This window comes from Lepidochelys olivacea (assembly GCF_965140295.1).
Source record: "Lepidochelys olivacea isolate rLepOli2 genome assembly, chromosome: 2".
Taxonomy (NCBI): domain Eukaryota; kingdom Metazoa; phylum Chordata; order Testudines; family Cheloniidae; genus Lepidochelys; species Lepidochelys olivacea.
Genome location: NC_140412.1, coordinates 145,632,911 through 145,659,382, shown reverse-complemented (window position 1 = coordinate 145,659,382; position 26,472 = coordinate 145,632,911). Strand labels below are relative to the sequence as shown.

The following is a 26,472-nucleotide window of genomic DNA, read 5'->3' as shown; positions in this document are numbered from 1 at the left end:
TGACGGCCTCTCTCTGCGCAGAGAGGCCCGGGCTGGCCTATTGGCATTTTAACAACAGCTTGTTGGAGGATGTGGGCTTCCTGGCATCCTTCCGGGAGTTCTGGCTGGCCTGGCGAGGGCAGCAGCATGCCTTTCCCTCGGCGCGGCAGTGGTGGGACCTGGGGAAGGTGCGCTCCCAGCTCTTCTGCTGTGACTACACCCGGGGCGCCAGCCGACGGAGGGATGCGGTGATAGGGCAGTTGGAACGGGAGGTCTTAGAGCTGGAGAGGAGTTTGACCATCAGCCCTGAGGATCCATCCCTCTGCGGGATGTGCCGGGAGAAGTGGGAGGAGCTCCAGGCCCTCAAGGACCATCAGGCCCGGGGTGCCTTTGTTCGATCCCACATCCTCCTCCTTTAGGAGATGGATCATGGCTCCCGCTTCTTCTACACCTTGGAGTAAAGGAGGGGGGCCAAGAAGCGTGTCACCTGCCTCCTAGGAGAGGCCGGCACCCCCTTCAAGGATCAGACGGAGATTTGCGGGAGGGCCAGGGCCTTCTACGCAGGCCTTTTCTCCCCTGATCCGACTGATCCTAACGCTTTCAGAGTGCTCTGGGACAAACTTCTGATTGTCAGCACGGGCGACCGAGACCGGCTAGAGCTGCCTCTCACTCTGGCTGAGTTCTCCGAAGCCTTTCGCCGCATGCCCACCAATAAATCTCTGGGCATGGACGGGTTGACCGTGGAGATCTATCGCGTGTTCTGGGACGTCCTTGGCCCAGACCTAGTCACCATCTGGGCCGAGTCTTTGCAGAGCGGGGTCCACCCTTTTTTGTGCAGGCTAGCTGTGCTCACCTTATTGCCAAAGAAGGGGGACCTCCGCGATTTACGAAATTGGCGTCCCATCTCACTCCTCAGCACTGACTACAAGGTCGTAGCGAAAGCCATCTCACTGCAGCTAGGGTCCGTGGTGGCGGGCGTGGTCCACCCAGACCAGACCTACACCATCCCAGGCCGCAGCATCTTTGACAACCTATATCTGGTCTGGGACCTCTTGGAACTCGGGTGTAGGGACGGTCTGTCATTCGCCCTCCTGTCCCTGGATCAGGAGAAGGTGTTTGATAGGGTAGGTCATGGGTATCTCCTGAGAACTCTGTGAGCGTTTGGCTTTGGACCCCAGTTTGTGGGTTTTCTCCAGGTGCTGTACGCCTCCGCAGAGTGTCTGGTCAGGCTCAACTGGACCCTGACTGAACCAGTCAGCTTCGGGTGAGGAGTATGGCAGGGGTGCCCCCTCTCAGGCCAGCTGTACGCTCTGGCGATTGAGCCCTTCCTCTCTCTTCTATAGGAGGTTGACGGGGTTGGCGCTGCGGGAGCCAGAGCTGCGGCTGGTCCTGTTGGCGTACGCTGATGACGTGCTTCTCGTGGTCCAGAACCCGGGCGACTTGGCGTGGGTGGAGGCTTGCCAAACCATTTACTCGGCAGCCTCCTCCGCCCGGGTCAACTGGGTGAAGAGCTCTGGCTTGGTGGTCTGGGACTGGTGGCAGGCGAGCTCCCTCCCACCCGCGCTTCAGGCCATCCGGTGGAGCATGGGTCTGCTGCTCTATCTCAGCGTTTACCTTTCTGCCACGCATCCGTCTCCACCGGAGAACTGGCATGGTTTAGAGGGCAGGGTGGTAGAGCAGCTCTGGAGATGGACAGGACTACTCCGGTGTCTATTCCTTTGAGGGAGGGCACTGGTGCTTAATCAACTAGTCCTGTCCATGCTCTGGTACCCAGCTCAACACCCTGGTCCCGGCCCCGGGTTTCCTGGACAACCTCCGGACATCGATTCTGGAGTTCTTCTGGTCAGGACTGCACTGGATCTCTGCAGGGGTTCTCCATCTACCACTGGAGGAGAGAGGGTAGGGCCTAAAGTGTCTGCACACTCAGGTCCATGTCTTCCGCTTCCAGGCCCTGCAGAGGCTCCTTTATGGTAGTCTGGTGTGGAGAGTACTGGCGCATGCCTTCCTGCGCCGTTTCCGAGGGCTCAGATATGACCAGCAGCTCCTTTATCTCCTGCGAGACCTCTCTGGGCTGCCGGTCTTCTACCAGGACCTCCTCCAGACCTGGAAACTGTTTTCAATGACCAGGTCCATGGCTGCCACCGAGGGGGCAGATCTCCTTGAGGAGCCCCTGCTACACAACCCCCAGATCCTTGTGCAGGTGGCAGAGTCCCCCTCGGTGCACCAGAGGTTGGTCCTGGCAGAAGTGACAAGAGTCAGAGACCTCCTGGACTATGACCGGGGAGACTGGCTGGATCCCCTGATGCTTGCTCAGCGTATGGGGCTCTCCAGACCTTGAACTCCCCTTTGCGTACTTCAGGAGGTGAAGGCTGCTTTGCTGCCCGCTGCTTGGGTTTACCTCGACTGGTCCCTAAGGGAGGGCATACCCCGCCCACCCTCCACCCCAGACCCTCCTGACCTTTTCATTGGCCCCTGTCGCGTGGACCCGACCGACCCCCGTGCCCCTTCACCGTGAGCCGGCTAAACGAGCTGCAGCCAGTCTGTTTCCAGACCTCACCAAGGAAACATCTATACAGACTCGTGCTCCACACCCTTCACGTCCTCACCCTCACGTCCTGCCCTGACACAAAGTGACGGGACCTCCCCGGTGGGCAGCCTATATTCCACCCTGGTCCCGAGGCCCACCGAGGATATCAGTTGGCAGCTCCTACACGGAGCCGTGAGCACGGGCGTGTACTTGGCGTGGTTCACCCCAATCCCAGACACCTGCCCCTTTTGCAGCATGAGGGAAACCCTGGCGCACGTCTATCTGGAGTGCGCCAGGCTGCAGCCCCTATTCTGGCTCCTCACGAATATTTTGTTAAGATTTTGGTTGTACTTTTCCCCTCATCTCCTTATCTATGCATTCCCTGTCCGTGGCCCCACTAAGTCACTGGACCTCCTGGTCAACCTCCTCCTGGCTCTGGCGAAAGTGGCCATCTATAAAACCAGAGTGAGGAGGTTGGCCGATGGAGTCTCCTGTGACTGTGGGGCCTATTTCCGATCCTCGGTCTGTTCACGCCTCCGGGCAGAGTTCCTCTGGGAGGCGTCCACTGACTCCCTTGACGCCTTTGAGGAGCAGTGGGCACTGTCCGGGGTTCTCTGCTTGGTGTCCCTGTCCGGTTCCCTTTGTTTGACCCTTTACCGCTCTCCTGTCCCTGTTGTTCATTAGTTGTCCCCCGTAATTATTTGGTTTTCCAGGTCCTGTGGACCCCCCTGTTAGGCTTAGGGGGCGGGGGTGGAATCCTTTAGCAGTGGGTGGGCTTTGCCTGCCCACTTCCTGGATCCCAATAAGATCACTCTCCTGTAGCCATCTGGCCTGACCCTGTCACAGCTGGTATTGAGGCTCTCTTTGGATAATAGATTCATTTTGAAAAACTGGGCTAGGCATTATTATAGCATGCCCCACAGCACAAAGTACATGAGGAATAAAACAGAAATTTGGAGTAGTGACATTACAGGTGAGGCCATGATATATAAATTCCTTGTAATCAGTCACTGCACCAGTACACGTTTCAAAGTGGTTGCCTTGTTAGTCTGTATCAGCAAAAACAAGAAGGAGTCCTTGTGGCATCTTAGAGACTAACAAATGTATTTGGGCATAAGCTTTCATAGGCTAAACCCACTTCATCAGATGCATGGAGTGAAAAATACAGTAAGCAGTATATATATGACAGCACATGAAAAGATGGGAGTAGCCTTACCAAGTGAGGGGTCAGTGCTAACAAGGCCAATGCAATGAAGGTGGATGTCTCCCATTTCCAACAGTTGACAAGAAGGTGTGAGTATCAGCAGAGGGAAAATTACATTTTGTAGTGACCCATCCACTCCTAGTTTTTATTCAGGCCTAATTTGATGGTGTTCAGTTTGGAAATTAATTCCAATTCTGCAGTTTCTCATTGAAGTCTGTTTTTGAAGTTTTTTTGTTGAAGAATGGCCACTTTTAAGTCTGTTATTGAGTGACCAGGAAGATTGAAGTGTTCTCCTACTGGTTTTTGAATGTTACAATTCTTTGTCTGATTTGTGTCCATTTATTCTTTTGCGTAGGGACTGTCCAGTTTGGCCAATGTACATGGCAGAGGGGCATTGCTGACATATGATGGCACTAGTACAGTCCATCCACATTATAGGCCACCCTTACTGCTGGTTGTTACATCTAGTACATTTCATTCATCAGGAGACAGGAGCTGCTAGCTTCTCTGTCCCATTGTATTTGTTTAAGCCATTGTGGCTACACAGTGGAGTTGTGATGTCAGAAACATTCCTGGCACAAGAAGCCTCATGCAGTGTTTTTCAGATTTGCATTGCTGCATGATGCACCAGTAATTGAAGAAGGTCCAGTTGTTCCTTGCCAGATGCTGCCTTTCAGATAGCTACTGTCCACTCAGTGTTAATTTGTCAAATATTATTGTGTCAGGATCCAATGTTGGTATACCTGAAACCGGACATTGAGCATGATTGTTTTGAATAAATAACATGTGCCTCGATTTAGGATGTGGTGTCACTGACCACATATTACAAATGGCACCAAAGGGGATCTGTCTACATAATTTAACACATTACCAATTTACCACTGTTTCTATTATATAAGGAGGACAATACCATTTAGCTAACTGCTTCTCACTTATACAGTTAAGTAATTTCCCCTTTTCCCCAGAGAGCTGGTTATGGTAGTTGACATATAACTCCTATAAGCAGCACAAATAATTTCTTTATCTTCCTGATTTTCGTTTACCTTTTTATTATTTGTTGTGATTAGTTTATTAAGTTTTGCTTGTTTTTGGTTCAACAGTTTAGCAATGTTAGGCATATTATACACTGTATATTATTTTTAGTAGCTAGTCCACAATGTGTTACCAGATTTGCACATTACTTTGGGGTATGCTCATTTTTTAAGGTTACTCTTCTCGGGGGGAGTTCTGTACTTCTATCAGTGTACTGATTATGTCACTTGAGTTCTCATACAGAGCTCTACTTCTCCCTGCTGCAAGTTCCCTCCCAATGGAGCTATCGTGCAGGACCTAGGTTCCCCAGGGCTGGTTTTTCCAGCCCCAGAATCAGATGAACACACACACACACACATTAACAGAGAGTGTTTGAGAAGAGCGGGTTAATCAGCACTCCCAAACTGACCCCTTCTATGTCCCTGAACTCAGCAGGCTGGGTCGAACAGCACCTCCAAGCTGCCACCCTCATATGCCCCAGGTTCAGTACATCCCTCTCCCCACTTTCACATTACAATTGTTCTGGTAGTAATCCACTTGATGAGCAAACCCCACAAGATTTTTGGGTACTGCAGGGATCTTTAGCTTAGGTGTGAGGACGTTGCTGCAGAGTGAATAGGGAAGCCAAAAAACACCCACACGGGGGGGGGGGGGGGGGGAGGAGGGAGAGGGAGAAGAGAGAGAGAAGCTACCAGTTTAACCATGAAAGTTATTCATTGCCAGGTAATAACCATACCGGGGAGCCCAACAAACAAAAGTTATAATATTAAATCTAACTTAAATTTGATTATAAAAGTCAGTTTTAGAAAACTAAAACTGATCACACAAGTCAGGGTCAGAATGCTATACCTAGAGAGAGATAGCTGGGTTCTCACCACTCCGCGAAGCTTGAATCGATCAGGGGTCCCAGGTGGTGGTGGTAGCTGAGGGTCCGTAGTACTGGAGACAGGCAGATCCCCCAGCACAATCAGTCAGGAGAAGATGAAGTCCCAATGGAACTGATAGGTTTCAGAGTAGCAGCCGTGTTAGTCTGTATTCGCAAAAAGAAAAGGAGTACTTGTGGCACCTTAGAGACTAACAAATTTATTAGTACTCCTTTCTTAATGGAACTGATGCAGATTTTTGATCCAGGTGTCAGAGCACTTGAGCACGGGTAGGGGTTTTTGTAGGGAAAGAACAGTGGATCAAGGGAGAACACTAGATTTGTTTATGGGTAAACTGATGGCTCAAGGGAGTATACCAAAGTTGTTTTGTTCAGGCTAGACAATAGGAACTGATAATTCCTGGCTATGGGTGGTGTTCCTTTGAGGGAGCTCACAATGCATTTAGGTAGCTTCAGGATTTTGGATACCAATAAAAGATTTATTACTAGAATTGGTCTGATAACTACTGAGCTGGGTGAATGTAGGTGTGAGTTCATTAACACCTGGAGCAGATTACCCATCATGCATTGCTTTCCTGGTCCCACTGTTCACTGCAGTTCTTGCCTTGGAATCTCTGTTCTCCATTCTGTATGCTAATAGAGATGTCTCCCTGTCCCATCTTTGATGCAAATGAGGCTAGGGGAGTTTCCTTAATCCTGACACCCTTGTCTGGAGGGGTTTAGGTATGTCTTCCACTGCCTTTTCATTGCTTTTTGTAAGTCTTTCTTCTGATTGAATTTGGTTCAAGCAGAGGGTGTGTGTGTGTGTGTGTGTGTGTCAGAGGTCTTTTGTGAGTCACACAGGCTGGGTACTGTGCCCTGATTCCCCAAAAACGGAGCTGATAGGTAACAAATGCCATGAATTCTGGCTTTAGAGATGCTCAAAATAATTTTTATAATTTAAATATATTTTTAATATTATTCCTGTTCTAAATATACTTCCCAGGTTCAAATAGTCCTGAAATGTAACAAATAATTCCATCTAGACTTTGGAGTCTCCTATTTTGAGAGATACCAGATTGTGGAATGGTCTTTTGACTAGCCATAGAGTTTTGTGCACATTCCTGATAAGATGCTATTATATTAATTAACAAAGTATACAGTAATGATACATTTTGCTTTACATGATAACCAAATTCAGCCATATTCCAAAGAGAGATTTAAAACCTCAAGTAAATGAATAAACTCATTTTGCTTAATAATATACAGTTTAAATAACAGTTAGATCTGGCCCAGCTAGTGGTCTTTATACAGTAAAACCTCAGATTTATGAACACCAGAGTTACAAACTGACCAGTCAACCACACACCTCATCTGGAACCAGAAATATGCAATCTGGCAGCAGCAGAGACCCTCTCTCTTCCCCCCCTCACCCCCGGACACCCAAAAGTAGGGCTGTTGATTTAACCACAGTTAACTCACACGATTAACTCAAAAAAATTAATCGCAATTAAAAGAATTAATTGTGATTGATCAGTTTTAATCGCACTGTTAAACAATAGAATAACAATTGAAATTTATCAAATATTTTGGATGTTTTTCTATATTTTCATATATATTGTATCCTGTGCTGTAATTGAAATCAGTGTATGTTATTTTTATTACAAATATTTGCACCATAAAAATGATGAAAAATATAATTTCTTTTGTTTAATTCACCTTATACAAGTACTGTAGTGCAATTTATTTGTTGTGAAAGTGGAACTGGAAGATGTAGATTTTTTTGTTTTGTTATGTAGCTGCACTCAAAAACAAAACAATATGAAACTTCAGAGCCTACAAGTCCACTCAGTCCTACTTATTGTTCAGCCAATCACTAAGACAAACAAGCTTGTTTACATTTACAGGAGATAATGCTGCCCTCTTCTTATTTACAATGTCACCAGAAAGTGAGAACAGGCATTTGCATGGCACTTTTGTAGCCAGCATTGCAAGGTATTTCCATGCTAGATATGCTAAACATTCGTATGCGCCTTCATGCTTCGGCAACCCTTCCACAGGACATGATTCCATGCTGATGGCATTTGTTAAAAAAATAATGCATTAATTACATTTGTGACTGAACTTCTTGGGCGAGAATTGTATGTCCCCTGCTCTGTTTTACCCTCATTCTGCCATATATTTCATGTTATAGCAGTTTCAGATGATGACTTAGTACACACTGTTTATTTCAAGAACACTTTCACCGCAGATTTCTCAAACTCAAAGAAGGTACTAATGTGAGGTTTCTAAAGATAGCTACAGCACTCGACCCAAGGTTTAAGAATCTGAAGTGCCATCCAAAATCTGAGAGGAATGAGGTGTAGAGCATGCTTTCAGAAGTTTTAAAAGAGTAACACTCCAATGTGGAAACTACAGAACCTGAACCACCGTAAAAGAAAATCAACCTTCTGCTGGTGGCATCTGACTCAGAGAATGAAAATGAACATGTGTCATCAGCATGGACACATGTCCCCTAGAATGGTGGTTGAAGCATGAAGGGACTTATGAATCTTTAGTGCATCTGGCACGTAAATATCTGCTGTAGCTGGCAATGCGAATGCCTGTTCTCACTTTCAGATGACGTTGTAAACAAGAAGCGGGCAGCATTATCTCCTGCAAGTGTAAACAAACTTCTTTGTCTGAGCAATTTACTGGACAAGAAGTAGGACTGAGTGGACTTGCAGGCTCTAAAATTTTACATTGTTTTATTTTTTAATGCAGGTCTTTTTTTTTAAACAAAAAGAAAAGGAGTACTTGTGGCACCTTAGAGACTAACCAATTTATCTGAGCATGAGCTTTCGTGAGCTACAGCTCACTTCATCGGATGCATACCGTGGAAACTGCAGCAGACTTTATATATACACAGAGAATATGAAACAATACCTCCTCCCACCCCACCGTCCTGCTGGTAATAGCTTATCTAAAGTGACCATCAGGTTGGGCCATTTCCAGCACAAATCCAGGTTTTCTCACCCTCCATCCCCCCACACAAATTCACTCTCCTGCTGGTGATAGTCCATCCAAAGTGACAACTCTTTACACAATGTGCATGATAATCAAGTTGGGCTATTTCCTGCACAAATCCAGGTTTTCTCACATCCCCCCCACCCCCATACACACACAAAATCACTCTCCTGCTAGAGTGAGTTTGTGTGTGTATGGGGGTGGGAGGGATGTGAGAAAACCTGGATTTGTGCAGGAAATAGCCCAACTTGATTATCATGCACATTGTGTAAAGAGTTGTCGCTTTGGATGGGCTATCACCAGCAGGAGAGTGAATTTGTGTGGGGGGGTGGAGGGTGAGAAAACCTGGATTTGTGCTGGAAATGGCCCAACCTGATGATCACTTTAGATAAGCTATTACCAGCAGGACGGTGGGGTGGGAGGAGGTATTGTTTCATATTCTCTGTGTATATATAAAGTCTGCTGCAGTTTCCACGGTATGCATCCGATGAAGTGAGCTGTAGCTCACGAAAGCTCATGCTCAAATAAATTGGTTAGTCTCTAAGGTGCCACAAGTACTCCTTTTCTTTTTGCGAATACAGACTAACACGGCTGTTACTCTGAAACCTTTTTTTTTAAACATAATTCTACAGCTGTAAGTTCAACTTTCATGATAAAGAGAGTGCACTACGGTACTTGTATTAGGTGACTTGAAAAATACCATTTCTTTTTTTTTTCCCACAGGGCAAATACTTCTAATCAAAAATAAATATAAAGTGAGCACTATACACTTTGTATTCTCTTTTGTAATTGAAATCAATATATTTGAAAACGTAGAAACATCCAAAAATATTTAAATATATATTATTCTATTATTGTTTAACAGTACGATTAATCACGATATTACCTTTTTTAATGGCACAACAGCTCTAAAAAAAAAAAGCAAATACAGTACAATACTGTGTTAAACATAAACTACTATAAACTAAAGGAAAAGCAGCATTTTTCTTCTGCATGGTAAAGTTTCAAAGCTGTATTAAGTCAATGTTCAATTGTAAACTTTTGAAAGAACAACTGTAACATTTTGTTCAGCATTCTGACATTTCAGAGTTATGAACAACCTCCCTCCTCCCCAAGTTCCACAGCTTCCTCACCCAGATGCCCAAGAACACGGGGGTGGGGTGAGGTGGGGGGGAGAGGCTATGGGGACGCACACAGTCAACCCCAGAGGATTGCACAAGCAGCAGAAAGCTGACATATCCTAAATTTTGATTTGGTTTCTGGACTTGTCCTTCCCTCCTCCTCCACCCCCTAACACAATACCCCTCCTCCACCATCTAGCTTCTGATTTTTCTCAATCTTTTGTGCAACAAATAATAAAGAACGTTTTTTGTGACAATTGTGACTTTATTTCCTTTCATATATATATAGGGGGCGGGTAACTTTAAGAGAAACAAACACAACTCTCACACCGTACCCTGGCCAGTCATGAAACTGGCTTTCAAAGTTTCTCTGATGTGCAGCGTGCCCTACTGCGCTTTTCTAATGGCCCTGTTATCTGGCTGTGCGAAACTGGCCACCTGGCGAGTTGCCTCAACCTCCCATCCCACCATAAATGTCTCCCCCTTACTCTCTCACAGATATTGTGGAGCACACAACAAGCAGCAATTACAATTGGAATATTGGTTGTGCGGAGATTTAACAGAATCAGTAAACTCTGCCAGCACGCTTTCAAATATCCAAAAGCACATTCTACCATCATTCTGCACTTGCTCAGCCTGTAGGTGAACTGTGCCTTACTACTATCCAAGGTGCCTGTGTATGGCTTCATGAGCCATGTCATTAAGGGGTAGGCTGGGTATCCAAGGATAACTATAGGCATTTCAACAGCCCCAACGGTAATTTTCTGGTCTGGGAAGTAAGTTCCTTCCTGCAGCTGTTCAAACAGACCAGAGTTCCTGAAGATGCGAGCGGCATGCACCTTTCCCAACCATCCTACGCTGATGTTGGTGAAACGTCCCTTCTGATCCATCAGTGCTTGCAGCACTATGGAAAAGTACCCCTTGCGGTTTATGTACTGGCCACCCCGGTGTTCCGGGGCCAAGATAGGGATATGCGTTCCGTCTATTGCCCTGCCGCAGTTAGGGAACCCCAGCGCATTAAAGCCATCCACTATGGTCTGCACAGTTCCCAGAGTCACTACCCTTGATAGCAGCTGGTCAATGATTGCGTTGGCTACTTGCAGCACAGCAGCCCCCACAGTAGATTTGCCCACTCCAAACTGATTCCCGACTGTCGGGTAGCTGTCAGGCATTGCAAGCTTCCACAGGGCTATGACCACTCGCTTCTCAACTGTGAGGGCTGCTCTCATTTTGGTGTCTTTGCGCTTCAGGGCAGGGGACAGCAAGTCACAAAGTTCCATGAAAGTGGCCCTATGCATACGAAAGTTTCTCAGCCACTGGGAATCATCCCAGACCTGCAACACTATGTGGTCCCACCAGTCTGTGCTTGTCTCCTGGGGCCAGAATTGGCGTTCCACGGCATGAACCTGGCCCAACCCCACCATGATCTCCCAATCGCCACGTGCCATGCTTCTAGGAACGTCTGTGTCCGTGTCTCATTACTATCATAATCATGCTGTTGTCGCATCCTTGCCTGTTTTTGCAGGTACTGCACATACTGCTGGATAAAGTGCAATGTATTTACAATGGTCAAAACTGCAGTGGAGATCTGAGCGGGCTCCATGGCTATGGCGCCTGCATGGGTAATCCTGGAAAAAGGGCGCGAAATGTAGGAGAGCAGAGTGGCAGCGGAAGCTGTACTGTTTGGTTCACAGTAGCCAAACTAAAGCAGGAAATGGTTGTTTTCTGTAGCTTTCACGGAGGTGGAAGCCCAGGACAGACAACATGGAGAAGCTCAGAAGCGCGGCAATAGCAGGAGAGCAGAGTTGGCAGTGGAAGCTGTGCTGCTTGGTTCACAATGGCCGAGCAGAGTTGGCAGCGTAAGCGTTCGATGAAGGAGAGAGAAGTAGATAGTAAAGATTACATAGGAAGATGAGAGGAAATGAGAGGTGGATTCATGGTAGCAGGAGAGCAGCGGTGCACCGTCTGCTGAAAGCAGTATGGTGTCTGCACACCAAAAAGGCACGAAAAGATTGTCTGTCGTAGCTTTCTGATGACACACACCCAGAAGCACCCATGAGAATGTTTTTGCCCTATCATGCACTGGGAGCTTAACCCAGAATTCCAGTGGGCGGCGGAAACTGTGGGATAGCTACTCTCAGTGCACCACTCTGACATTCGATGCTAGCCTTGTTACTGTGGATGCACTCTGCTGAATTCACGCTCTCTAGTGGGGACACAGAAGACTGAATGTATAAAATAGCTTCTGAATATTCAAATAGAATAATTTCGAAATAATTTTGTACTGTAGATGTACCCTAAATTAAAGGTGCATCCCACAGACTGGAGATCCCAGAAGACATCAGTGTACTTAAGCAGTTGGCTAACATGATGATAAAACATTTTTGTTTTTTAAATTTCTCTTGTTTTTAGTAACCCTAATTTATACACAGATGAACTTCATTTATTTACAAAGTTAATGTATTTAAAATGTAATAGGGGCCAAATCATCTTTAGCACAAGATATGCTTTTGCTGTTGTTTTTCCCAATTCTTTAGCATAAATAGACTTATTTTAAATGCTTTTCCAGTTTTTGTGTAGCCATTATTTTTACTTCCTTAACATGTTACTATTTTTCGTAATAAATATAGTACTTGACTGTTAAAACAGTCATTCACAATCTTCTTTCAAAAGATGTATTGCTCCCCCCCACTGAGTACTCTGTTTTAGCAAGAAAGTTAGCAACAGAATTTTTATCCAAGCTCTTTAGAGTTAATTTACTTGTGCTTGGAGACAAAGGTAGAAACCTGTTTAGATGTGTTCAGTTAACTTTAAACCTTTGTAACATAACCAGACATAATATATATTGTTATTTTTAAAGATTTTGGTTATAACATACTTATAACTATATTTTAACATTTGATAAAGGCAAAACCAAGTTTATAAACAACTAAAAAAAGTTATGAGTTTATCAATATTACCTTTGGACTAATGTTGAGGGTTTTCCCATAAAGTTTTTTCCTTTGAACAAAAAGCATTTTATTAAATCAAAGGAAAAAAAAAATATTTTCATTTGTGTTATTTATTAAAGCAGAAATATATGTATGTATATTTATAACAAATGTTTTCGAACTGTGCGAACAAATTAAATTTGGTGTTATGATTGTTATGACTGAACCATAAGAAAATAGTGTGATACCATTTATGTTAAGAAAGGATTTTTTTATAATTGAGTGTAAAATTTGCATTTTTTGGAACAAAATTAAACCAAAAATTAGGCGTGTCCCATAACATGCGACAACATAGGACAAAACATATAGGAAAAACTTACAATCGAAGATGAATGTTACCAAAATTATATTATATTGTAACAAAAGGCAATAAGAGCTTAAAGTTATTAAGGAAATGCATTTTAGAAAACAAAAGTTAAAAAAATTAAACATTTAATTAGGCATGTTATTTGTTACTGTTTTATTTAAAATGTTTAATAAGAACTGATAAAATTGCTAAGTTATTGGCCCACTTTATTGTATGTATTTAATTAACTTAAGTTACTTTACATTACTTTTTATTACATTTACCTTAAGAATAGGGCGTTGATTAATCGCAGTTAATTCATGCGATTAACTAAAAAAAATCATGATTAATCACAGTTTTAATCGCACTGTTAAACAATAGAATACAATTGAAATGTATTAAATATTTTGGATTTTTTTCTACACTTTCAAATATATTGATTTCTATTAAAACACAGAATACAAAGTACATGGTGCTCACCTTATATTATTTTTATTACAAATATTTGCACTGTAAAAATGATAAAAGAAATAGTATTTTTCAATTCACCTCATACAAGTCATACAGGGGGTTGGACACCTCATACAGGGGGTTGGACTAGATGACCTCTTGAGCTCCCTTCCAACCCTGATATTCTATGATTCTATGATTCTAAGTACTGTAGTGCAATCTCTTCATTGTGTAAGTGTAACTTACAAATGCAGATTGATGAGGTGTGGACCATGGACAAAAAGCATGGATCAGGTGTGGAGCATGCTTTCAAAATTTTTAAAAGAGTAACACTCCAGTATGGAAACTATAGCACCCGAACCACCAGAAAAGAAAATCAACCTTCTGCTGGTGGTATCTGACTCAGGTGATAAAAATGAGCATGCATCAATTCGCACTGCTTTGGATCATTATTGAACATCATTTTGGATCATTATTGAAGAGAACTCATCAGCTGCATGGAAAAGCATGTGCTCTGGGGTGATTGAAGATGTCTGTGTGCAAAAAAAGGGAAGGAGAATCCAGGGAACTACTGACCTGTCAGCATCACTTCAGTCCCTGGAAAAATCATGGAGCAGGTTCTCAAGGAATCCATTTTGAAGCACTTGGAGGAGAGGAAAGTGATCAGGAACAGTCAACATGGATTCACCAAGGGAAAGTCATGCCTGACCAACCTGATTGTCTTCTATGACAAGACAATGGGCTCTGTGAATATGGGGAAAGTGGTGGATGTGATAATTCTTGACTTTAGCAAAGCTTTTGATATGGCCTCCCACAGTATTCTTGCCAGCAAATTAAAAAAGTATGGACTGGATGAATGGACTATAAGGTTGATAGAAAGCTGGCTAAATTGTCAGGCTCAACGGGTAGTGATCAACAGCTTGATGTCTAGTTGGCAGCTGGTATCAAGCATAGTGCCCCAGGGGTCGGTCTTGGGGCTGGTTTTGTTCAACATCTTTATTAATGATCTGCATGATGGAATGAATTGCACTCTCAGCAAGTTTGCAGATGACACGAAGCTGGAGGGAGAGGCAGATACGCTGGAGGGTAGGGATAGGGTCCAGAGTGACCTAGACAAATTGGAGGATTGGGCCAAAAGAAATCTGATGAGGTTCAACAAGGATAAGTGCAGAGTCCTGCACTTAGGACAGAAGAATCCCATGCACCGCTATAGGCTGGGGACCGACTGGCTAAGCAGCAGTTCTTCAGAAAAAAGGACCTGGGGATAACAGTGGACGAGACGCTGCATATGAGTCAGCACTCAGCATATGAGTCAGCAGTGTGCCCTTGTTACTAAGAAGGCCGATGGAACATTGGGCTGCATTAGTAGGAGCATTGCCAGCAGATCAAGGGAAGTGATTATTCCCCTCTATTCGGCACTGGTGAGACCACATCTGGAGTATTGTGTCCAGTTTTGGGTCCCCGCCACAAAAAGGATGTGGATAAATTGGAGAGAGTCCAGCAAAGGGCACCAAAAATTATCAAGGGGCTGGCACACATGACTTACGAAGAGAGGCTGAGGGAACTGGGCTTGTTTAGTCTGCAGAAGAGAAGAGTAAAGGGGGTTTGATAGCAGCCTTCAACTACCTGAAGGGGGGTTCCAAAGAGGATGGAGCTCAGCTGTTCTCAGTGGTGGCAGATGACAGAACAAGAAGCAATGGTCTCAAGAGGCAGTGCGGGAGGTCTAGGTTGGATATTAGGAAACACTATTTCACTAGGAGGGTGGTGAAGCACTGGAATGGGTTATGTAGGGAGGTGGTGGAATCTCCATGCTTAGCGGTTTTTAAGGCCCAGCTTGACAAAGCCCTGGCTGGGATGATTTAGTTGATGGTGTTCCTGCTTTGAGCTGGGGGTTGGACGAGATGACCTCCTGAGGTCTCTTCCAACTCAATACAGCGGCGCATAGACAATCCAGGAAGTTTTTGGAAAGCATAGGGGACAATTTCCTGGCGCAAGTGCTAGAGGAGCCAACTAGGGGGGGCGCTTTTCTTGACCTGCTGCTCACAAACCGGGTAGAATTAGTGGGGGAAGCAAAAGTGGATGGGAATCTGGGAGGCAGTGACCATGAGTTGGTTGAGTTCAGGATCCTGACGCAGGGAACAAAGGTAAGCAGCAGGATACGGACCCTGGACTTCAGGAAAGCAGACTTCGACTCCCTCAGGGAACGGATAGCCAGGATCCCCTGGGGGACTAACTTGAAGGGGAAAGGAGTCCAGGAGAGCTGGCTGTATTTCAAGGAATCCCTGTTGAGGTTACAGGGACAAACCATCCCGATGAGTCGAAAGAATAGTAAATATGGCAGGCGACCAGCTTGGCTTAACGGTGAAATCCTAGCGGATCTTAAACATAAAAAAGAAGCTTACAAGAAGTGGAAGGTTGGACATATGACCAGGGAAGAGTATAAAAATATTGCTCGGGCATGTAGGAATGTTATCAGGAGGGCCAAATCGCACCTGGAGCTGCAGCTAGCCAGAGATGTCAAGAGTAACAAGAAGGGTTTCTTCAGGTATGTTGGCAACAAGAAGAAAGCCAAGGAATGTGTGGGCCCCTTACTGAATGAGGGAGGCAACCTAGTGACAGAGGATGTGGAAAAAGCTAATGTACTCAATGCTTTTTTTGCCTCCGTTTTCACTAACAAGGTCAGCTCCCAGACTGCTGCGCTGGGCATCACAAAATGGGGAAGAGATGGCCAGCCCTCTGTGGAGATAGAGGTGGTTAGGGACTATTTAGAAAAGCTGGACGTGCACAAGTCCATGGGGCCAGACGAATTGCATCCGAGAGTGCTGAAGGAATTGGCGGCTGTGATTGCAGAGCCATTGGCCATTATCTTTGAAAACTCGTGGGGAACCGGGGAAGTCCCGGATGACTGGAAAAAGGCTAATGTAGTGCCAATCTTTAAAAAAGGGAAGAAGGAGGATCCTGGGAACTACAGGCCAGTCAGCCTCACTTCAGTCCCTGGAAAAATCATGGAGCAGGTCCTCAAAGAATCAATCCTGAAGCACTTGCATGAGAGGAAAGTGATCAGGAACAGCCAGCATGGATTCACCAAGGGAAGGTCATGCCTGACTAATTTAATTGCCTTCTATGATGAGATTACTGGTTCTGTGGATGAAGGAAAAGCAGTGGATGTATTGTTTCTTGACTTTAGCAAAGCTTTTGACACGGTCTCCCACAGTATTCTTGTCAGCAAGTTAAGGAAGTATGGGCTGGATGAATGCACTACAAGGTGGGTAGAAAGCTGGCTAGATTGTCGGGCTCAACGGGTAGTGATCAATGGCTCCATATCTAGTTGGCAGCCGGTATCAAGTGGAGTACCCCAAGGGTCGGTCCTGGGGCCGGTTTTGTTCAATATCTTCATAAATGATCTGGAGGATGGTGTGGATTGCACTCTCAGCAAATTTGCGGATGATACTAAACTGGGAGGAGTGGTAGATACGCTGGAGGGGAGGGATAGGATACAGAAAGACCTAGACAAATTGGAGGATTGGGCCAAAAGAAATCTGATGAGGTTTAATAAGGATAAGTGCAGGGTCCTGCACTTAGGACGGAAGAACCCAATGCACAGCTACAGACTAGGGACCGAATGGCTAGGCAGCAGTTCTGCGGAAAAAGACCTAGGGGTGACAGTGGACGAGAAGCTGGATATGAGTCAGCAGTGTGCCCTTGTTGCCAAGAAGGCCAATGGCATTTTGGGATGTATAAGTAGGGGCATAGCGAGCAGATCGAGGGACGTGATCGTTCCCCTCTATTCGACATTGGTGAGGCCTCATCTGGAGTACTGTGTCCAGTTTTGGGCCCCACACTTCAAGAAGGATGTGGATAAATTGGAGAGAGTCCAGCGAAGGGCAACAAAAATGATTAGGGGACTGGAACACATGAGTTATGAGGAGAGGCTGAGGGAGCTGGGATTGTTTAGCCTGCAAAAGAGAAGAATGAGGGGGGATTTGATAGCTGCTTTCAACTACCTGAAAGGGGGTTCCAAAGAGGATGGCTCTAGACTGTTCTCAATGGTAGCAGATGACAGAACGAGGAGTAATGGTCTCAAGTTGCAGTGGGGAAGGTTTAGATTGGATATTAGGAAAAACTTTTTCACTAAGAGGGTGGTGAAACACTGGAATGCGTTACCTAGGGAGGTGGTAGAATCTCCTTCCTTAGAGGTTTTTAAGGTCAGGCTTGACAAAGCCCTGGCTGGGATGATTTAACTGGGAATTGGTCCTGCTTTGAGCAGGGGGTTGGACTAGATGACCTTCTGAGGTCCCTTCCAACCCTGATATTCTATGATTCTATGAACTCTAATCTTCTATGATTCTATGATATTTTCAGGTTGGGAGACTCTGTCTTGGGAAGCAGTGACTCTGAAAAAGATTTGGGAGTCATCGAGGATAATCACCTGAACATGAGCTTCCAGTGTTTAATATGCTTCATGTATGTTTTATTAAAGAAAAGGGCTTTACTGGATTCTTCAGTTGTAAGGTTTGGTTTATCACTGTTGGATAACTCCAGAACAGTGAAATTCATTTTACATAAACTTTTGAGGCACACTTTTGCTCACAATTAAATAATCACTAAAAACATCACCTTCAGAAACAAAATCCCAAACAAACCTTTAACTTCTAGTCTAAAAACAACGCTGAGAAATTTTACCCCAAAATAATAATTTTAGGAAAATTATAATACAGTGTAAATTCCTGTAAATGGATGCTTAAAATATAAATCTCACCTCAATTCTAAGTGCATCATAATATTGTGACATCTCAAATATCTTTAACCCTTTTAATTTAATATGTCTCAAGTAGTTTTTATTAAGGAAAAGGGCTTTACTGGATGTTCTGATTATGTTGTGTTTACAATAGTCAGTGCACAATATGCCACAGTCTTATAGTAAGATGGATGTTAGGATGTTAGTAAGTAGGATGTTAGATGGGGTGGGATCTGAGTTACTACAGAGAATTCTTTCCTGGGTATCTGGCTGATGAATCTTGCCCACATGCTCAGGGTTCAGCTGATCACCATATTTGGGGTCTGGAAGGAATTTTCCTCCAGGACAGACTGGAAGAGGCCCTCGGGGGGGGGGGGGGGGGGGAGGAAGGTTGCCTTCCTCTGTAGCATGGGGCACAGGTCACTTGCTGGAGGATTCTCTGCACCTTGAAGTCTTTAAACCATGATTTGAGGACTTCAATAGCTCAGACATAGGTGAGAGGTTTATTGCAGGAGTGGGTGGGTGAGAATCTGTGGCCTGCATTATGCAGGAGGTCAGACTAGATGTTCATAATGGTCCCTTCTGACCTTAATATCTATGAGTAACGATGGGATGACTGAAATCTACTTTTACAGTTTACAATTACTTTTGCTGCTTCGTCTCCATTTAGGCAATTGTTGGATTTGCAAAGGAACTTTCCCCTCTACATACAAAATCAGCATTTAAAAAATGGAACATTGCACATAACAATAATTTTGTTAATTGCAATATTTTTAATTTGCCTGAGTTGGAGTGGCTTGTTACTTGGTTTGTTTTTAGTTATCTCTGCACCGGCTTAAAAGCGTTTCTACATCATTTGCTAGAGGAAATTCTACTCTTGCTGAGCTGTCTTGCTGTAGATAGGGGGCACTCTTGCATCAGAGTTTAATCCCTACCACACAATAAATACTAAATGCCCATTTCTATTCATTTTGGTCATGTGAAGCATGTTGAATATTCTTTTCTGAGGCAGGGGATAGCTTTCAAAGTACTTTCATTTTATAACTTAAATTGATGTTTGAATATGTAGAGAACATTTTATTTACAGTAACCACTCTAATGGCGAAGTGACTGAAGCAATTGTTTTCGTTTTGAGGGGGCATCTGTGAAGCCTTACCTTTGATTCATAATATGCTGATAATCATAACATTTTATAGTTACAGATACCAAAATATTGCTTCCTTCTTGCGCGTCCCTGAGACGATTAACTACATAAATTCAGCTCAGGTGCTCAGATTCATAATTATGTTAGCATCCAGTGAAGATTATTTTTGTTACCCTTGTGAAAAGTGCTGTGTGATACTGACAGCTTTGCTAGCTAATGAGAAATAGCTGTTTTGTCCAAACTTGAGAATGTTGTCAGCAGAAAATATTATAATACACTAACACTGGAATGTAAAGGACTCTCTTGAAAACAGCCCTTAATGCCTCTCAACCATTAGGGTCCGCTGCTTTTGCAACCACATACTAACAATTTTGCATGATCCCGCTCTATTAAATTCACTATTAAAATATTAATGTTCTACAGGATAAATACAAAGGTAAAGTACACAATGGGACTCTGACCTCTGGTTTGGGCCTCCAGGTACTACTGTAACATAAATAGCAATAATTAGCATATATCTATCCACTGAGAGTCTAGAATAAGAATGGGCAGGACTGGTGTTTTAAAGGGGGGAATGGTGGCCTATCATGAATCAATGGAAAATGTAGGAAGCTATCATGTAGACAGCAGTCAATCCTTTCACTCAGTCCAGGCCAGGACACAGGGAGATTTGCTAGGATGTGTAAGTCACTTAGGAGCTTAAGGCTATATGTGGAAGCCTCAACTAAGAATGTCCTTTATATTCCCTGTAAGCAAGTACTATTTCTTCCCTTTCACAAGAGAGAGAACAGGATGGATGAACCTCAAAAGGTTCCATGCAGATAAACACCCCAAAGGTTAGATGCTCATTCTGATGCATGGTGGTTGTCCAGAAATTTCCAGTTTTGTTTTTGATAACTAGATAACCTTAGAGCAGTGTTCCCAAGTAAGGTTGCCAGCTTTCTACTAGCACAAAACCAAACACCCTTGATCCGCCCCTTGACCTGCCCCTCCTCTGAGGCCCTGCCTCACTCCTTCTCGAAGGCCCCGCCCCCCCACTCATTCCTTCCTCCTCATTCCATCCCCCACTCCCGCTGTTGCTCACGCTCCCTCTCACTCACTCATTTTTACCTGGCTGGCTCAGGGGGTTTGGGTGCTGGAGGGGGTGCGGGCTCCAGTTGGGGCCGTGGGGTGGGGTCAGGGTGAGTTCAGGAGGAGTTCAGGGGACTCTGGGCTGAGGCAGTGGGTTGGATTGTGAAAGGGGGTGAGGGCTCTGTCTGGGGTTGTGGGCTCTGGGGTGGAGCCAGGGATGAGAGGTTTGGGGTGCAGAAGGGGGCTCCAGGCTGAGGCAGGGGGCTGGGGTCCCGGGGAGTAAGGGCTCTGTCTGGGCATGAGGGATTTGGGGTACAGGAGGAGGCTCTGGGCTGGGGCAGCGTGTTGAGGTACAGGGGAGTGAGGGCTCTGTCTGGGGGTGGGGATGGGGATGAGAGGTTTGGGGTGCAGGGGGGGTGCTCGAGGGTGGGAGGGGGCTCCGGGATGGGGCAGAGGGTTGGGGCACCGGGGAGGTGAGGGCTCTGCATGGGGGTGTGGACTCTGGGGTTGGGCCAGGGATGAGGGGTTTGGGATGCAGGAGGGGACTCCAGGTTGGGACCCAGGGGTTCAGAGGGTGGGACGGGGATCAGGGCTGGGGCATGGGACAGGGTCCAGGGTGCAGGCTCTGGGTGGCGCTTACCTCAATCAGCTCCCAGAAGTAGTGGCATGTCCCCCCGTGGCTCCTATGTGGAGATGTGGACAGGCGACTCTGCGCGCTGCCCCGTCCTCAGGCACAGCCCCCACAGCTCCCATTGGCTGCAGTTCCCAAAGGGCGCAGTGACCACAGGGTGCTCATTTATCCCAAACTTCCTTTCAATAAGTGTTTATCATTTGGATCCAGCAAATGATCTGTAACATTTTTGTTCCAAGAACGTAAGATGTTTAATATTACTCCTAGGTTTTTTTAAAAAAAGTTATTGACCTACTTTTCATAGTTACAATCTTTATTTGTAGTTTGCGCTTGTAGTTCAACTTGCCACTCTTGCCACTAAACTATAGACGCTGTGGAGAAGTTTTTTGAGACTGGAGGATGTAGGCCAGTTGCTAAAAAGTACTGATATAGACATCAGAAGGGCAGAGTTCTAGTCCTACTACAGGCAATAAATCATGATATGATCATGTACATGTAGCTAACAGTGTCTATAAATAATGACAGGTTTCAGAGTAACAGCCGTGTTAGTCTGTATTTGCAAAAAGAAAAGGAGTACTTGTGGCACCTTAGAGACTAACCAATTTATTTGAGCATAAGCTTTCATGAAGTGAGCTGTAGCTCACGAAAGCTTATCAAATAAATTGGTTGGTCTCTAAGGTGCCACAAGTACTCCTTTTCTTTTTACTGTCTATAAAATTAGGATAACGATACCTTCCCACCTTTAGTAAAGTGCACTGAACTCCTTGAATCATAGAAAATTAGGGTTGGAAGGGACCTCAGGAGGTCATCTAGTCCAATCCCCTGCTCAACGCAGGACCAACACCAACTAAATCATCCCAGCCAGGGCGCTGTCAAGCTGAGCCTTAAAAACTGCTAAGGATGGAGATTCCACCACCTCCCTAGGTAACCCATTCCAGTGCTTCACCACCCTCCTAGTGAAATAGTGTTTCCTAATATCCAACCTAGACCTCCCCCACTGCAACTTGAGACTATTGCTTCTTGTTCTGTCATTTGGCACCACTGAGAACAGCTGAGCTCCATCCTCTTTGGAACCCCCCTTCAGGGAGTTGAAGGCTGCTATCAAATCTCCCCTCACTCTTCTCTTCTGCAGACTAAATAACCCCAGTTCCCTCAGCCTCTCCTCATGAGTCATGTGCCCCAGCCCCCTAATCATTTTCATTGTCCTCCTCTGGAATCTCCCCAATTTGTCCACATCCCTTCTGTAGTGGGGGGGCCAAAACTGGACACAATGCCTCACCAGTGCCGAGTAGAGCGGAATAATCACTTCCCTTGATCTGCTGGCAATGCTCCTACTAATGAAGCCCAATATACCATTAGCCTTCCTAGCAACAAGGGCACACTACTGACTCATATCCAGCTTCTCGTTCACCGTAATCCCCAGGTCCTTTTCTGAAGAACTGCTGCTTAGTCAGTTGGTCCCCAGCCTGTAGCAGTGCATGGGATTCTTCCTTCCTAAGTGCAGGACTCTGCACTTGTCCTTGTTGAACCTCATCAGATTTCTTTTGGCCCAATCCTCCAATTTGTTTAGGTCACTCTGGACCCTATCCCTACCCTCCAGCGTATCTGCCTCTCCCTCCAGCTTAGTGTCATCTGCAAACTTGCTGAGGGTGCAATTCATTCCATCATGCAGATCATTAATAAAGATGTAGAACAAAACCAGCCCCAAGACTGACCCCTGGGGCACTCTGCTTGATATCAGCTACCAACTAGACATTGATCACTACCCATTGAGCCTGATGATCTAGCCAGCTTTCTATCCACCTTATAATCCATTCATCCAATCCATACTTCTTTAACTTGCTGGCAAGAATGTCAAGATCATTGTGGGGGAGGTTTAGATTGGATATTAGGAAAAACTTTTTCACTAAGAGGGTGGTGAAACACTGGAATGCGTTACCTAGGGAGGTGGTAGAATCTCCTTCCTTAGAGGTTTTTAAGGTCAGGCTTGACAAAGCCCTGGCTGGGATGATTTAACTGGGAATTGGTCCTGCTTTGAGCAGGGGGTTGGACTAGATGACCTTCTGGGGTCCCTTCCAACCCTGATATTCTATGATTCTATGATTCAAGCACTATATAAATGCTGAGTATCAAAATGTAATCTGGAGGAATGTGTTACAGGAAGAAACACAAAATGAAAATACAAATGTAATTTAGTGGGCAATTCATGGAACACTTTGAAACTCAACTAGGTTTGTTCCTTTTTGTCCATAAGAGGCAGAACTGTCCATAAGCTTCTCTTTCTTTTTGTCTTTCAGAAATCAGGATGCCTTCCAGCTGCTTCTATGTGGAATTTTTTGGAATTAACCCTTTACCTGCATTGTTCTCTGCCACCCTTCTGTAACTCTTAATTTCCTGATTGAAACAAACTTACTGTTTTTCTTTATTACTGTAGCAGAAAAGAGCCAAAAGATAAATATACTGTATCTGATCTCACTTGCACCAGTTTTATGCTGATGTAACTCTGTTGACTTTAGTGAAGTGATATCTGGTTTACACTGGTGTAAATCGGAGGACACTCATTCCGAAAGCATATAGAAACTTTATATTGGGTTTTTTTTTTTATTTATTGGCATGAGAGCAGAATGCTGCTTCACTCTTGCATTTCCTGCCTCTCAATTCCAGAGGTTGGAGTTTACTACCCTGGAGTAGAGGGGGCATCCATTCTGCTCACCATCTGTTACTCCTTATCCAAAGCAACATCCCAGATCTTAATGGAAGTTCCCAAGTCTGATCCTGCTTTCAACTCTTCTCCAGGCCATATGTCAACTGTTCCTCCCAATAAAACATATGGATTAACACAACATAGCAGCAAGCCTTTTGCTTTATGTCTATAAGGTGTGCTATAATTTTTTAGTGTCTGCCTGTTTATGGTACAATATTTTTATAATGAAATCAATACAATAATACAAATTAGACAAAGTAATTTGAGAAAGATATACGAAAGTGAAAAGCTACCCTACCAAACAGCTTCCAGCAGGTCAGTCCAGTTGCCACCTGCACATCCCCTCACTCCCCAGCAGCTATTTCCTCCACCTCAATGGTTCAATTTAGATTAGCCCAGCAATTTGCCATCTATACAAAATATGGGTTATAATCTCCTGAATTTGGCTAATTTCTTTTTGGTAGCAAAATCTATTTAACTCACTGGATCTTGACCCATCTCCATTGTTGGGAGATCCATTTTTTTAATCTGAAATTTGTCCTACCTTCAAATTTCTGTAATCTGGTGTACCTATATTTTAACCCCTACTTCTCTCTGGAGATATATATTTATATGTACCTACTAATTGGAGATTATTTTAGATTTGGTCTGGCACTTGCCTTCTGATTGCTGCTGTCTGGTTCTGCTATTGCCACAAGCTCAAACTAGTAAGCGGTAGTTACATGGAGGATGCACTGGGAGAAGCTGGTGGTGTTATTTTTTTCATAATAATTAGTTGTATTTCTGGAACCTGGGAATGAAACTAGGGCTAGAAGGTGGGATTCAGTGAGGAGCAGAGAATGGAGATCACAGCTTGTATCTTAATTTCTTCAACTGTTGTGGTTTTTGGAACTGGAAGGTCAAGGGTAAAGACAGAGGGTAAAATCCCGGCATTACAGAATGGCAAAACTCCTATTGACTTTAATGGGTCCAGGTTTTCACCCAGAGAGTTTTAGGACTTGTCATTAAACAATGCACCTGCTTTTTTATTCAATTGGGCACACCGCAGTGTCAGCACAACAAGCTCTCTTTGGATGCCTCAGCCTGCTAGACAGAAGATATATTTTTATATTTATTTAAAGTTAACTGAGCTGATTGCAGTTGGGACAGTTTCTTGCATTTGATCCTGTTCTCTTTAGCATCTGTGCTTGAGGAAAAAGGAGAGCACTTACCATACAGCATCTGTGGGAATCACACTCTTTTCAGAACAATCCTGTTTTGCACAGCACCTTTTTAAATGATTCAGTAACTGGAATGACACCCAAGGGTCTGTTCTCCAGAATTCACAATGCATCTTCTCATACCCCTGGTCACAGGGTGACACAGAAGCCAAGTCAGGAATGCAGCATTCTAACGGGGGAAGAGAAATGGAAAGGGACAAACTGGTTTATTCACTCAGGAATTGTTTTGCACCTTTCTCCTTCAGCTTTCCCATCAGCATTACCTACAGCATCTTGTGCTTTTCTCACCTTTACAAAGCTTGAAGATTCAGGCACATCCTGAGCAGGTATATGGCCTGGCGGATGGAACATGGGGCTGGGATCAGGATTCCTGCATTTATGACTCTGCTACCATGTTGTGTGACTGGGAGCTAGTTGCGCCCTCTGTGTCTTCGGATAGTGATCTGTCAATCAGTTAGTTAATACTTTATCACCACGATGTGAGAATCAATTAAAGTTTTGTAAACACGCAGTAGGTGTCATAAATATAAAGGGAAGGGTAACCACCTTTCTGTATACAGTGCTATAAAATCCCTCCTGGCCAGAGGCAAAATCCTTTCACCTGTAAAGGGTTAAGAAACTAAGGTAACCTCGCTGGCACCTGACCCAAAATGACCAATGAGGGGACAAGATACTTTCAAATCTGGAGGGGGGAAAAGGCTTTTGTCTGTCTGTCTGTGTGATACCTTTGCCGGGAACAGATCAAGAATGCAAACCCTCCAACTCCTGTAAAGTTAGTAAGTAATCTAACTAGAAAATGCATTAGGTTTTTCTTTGTTTTGGCTTGTGAAATTCTCTGTGCTGGAGGAAATGTGTATTCCTGTTTTTGTGTCTTTTTGTAACTTAAGGTTTTGCCTAGAGGGATTCTCTATGTTTTGAATCTGACTGCCTGTAAGATTATCTTCCATTCTGATCTTACCGAGTTGTTCCTTTATCTTTTTTTTTTTGTTCTTCTAATAAATTTCTGATTTTTAAGAATCTGATTGGGTTTTTTGGGTGTTAAAAATCCAAAGCTGGTCTGTGCTCATCTTATTTATTCTCAAGCCTCCTCAGGAAAGGAGGTGTAAGGGTTTGGGGGGATATTTTGGGGAAATAGGAAGTGGTCCTTTCCCTGTTCTTTGTCTAAAACACTTGGTGGTGGCAGTGTTTTTCCTAATCCAAGGGCAAAGACTTTGTGCCTTGGGGAAGTTTTAACCTAAGCTGGTAGAAATAAGCTTACGGGGTCTTTCATGTGGGTCCCCACATCTGTATCCTAGAGTTCAGAGTGGGGAAGGAACCTTGAAAGTAGGCAATACAAAGTATTACTATTTCTCTGGTCACAATTTAATGTCTTTCCTGGCATACACCGTATTTACTAATAAGGAAGAATCTCTTTTTAAAGAAGTCACCTGCTACAGGACAGGCCCAGCAAAGAAAGTAACAGAACACCACTAGCCATCACCTTCAGCCCCCAACTGAAACCTCTCCA

The 26,472-nt window shown here is 44.5% G+C and overlaps 1 protein-coding gene across 1 annotated transcript in view; it reads left to right on the top strand.

The window, feature by feature from the left end:
• TENT4A (terminal nucleotidyltransferase 4A) overlaps positions 1–23,901 on the top strand; it is a 148,466-nt gene extending 124,565 nt beyond the window's left edge. Inside the window, exon 13 of the mRNA XM_084620256.1 lies at positions 23,339–23,901. Within this exon, the coding sequence (XP_084476382.1) occupies positions 23,339–23,431 (93 nt within the window). The 3' untranslated portion in view covers positions 23,432–23,901. The remainder of the gene's footprint in view (positions 1–23,338) is intronic.
• The last annotated feature ends 2,571 nt before the right edge of the window (positions 23,902–26,472 follow it).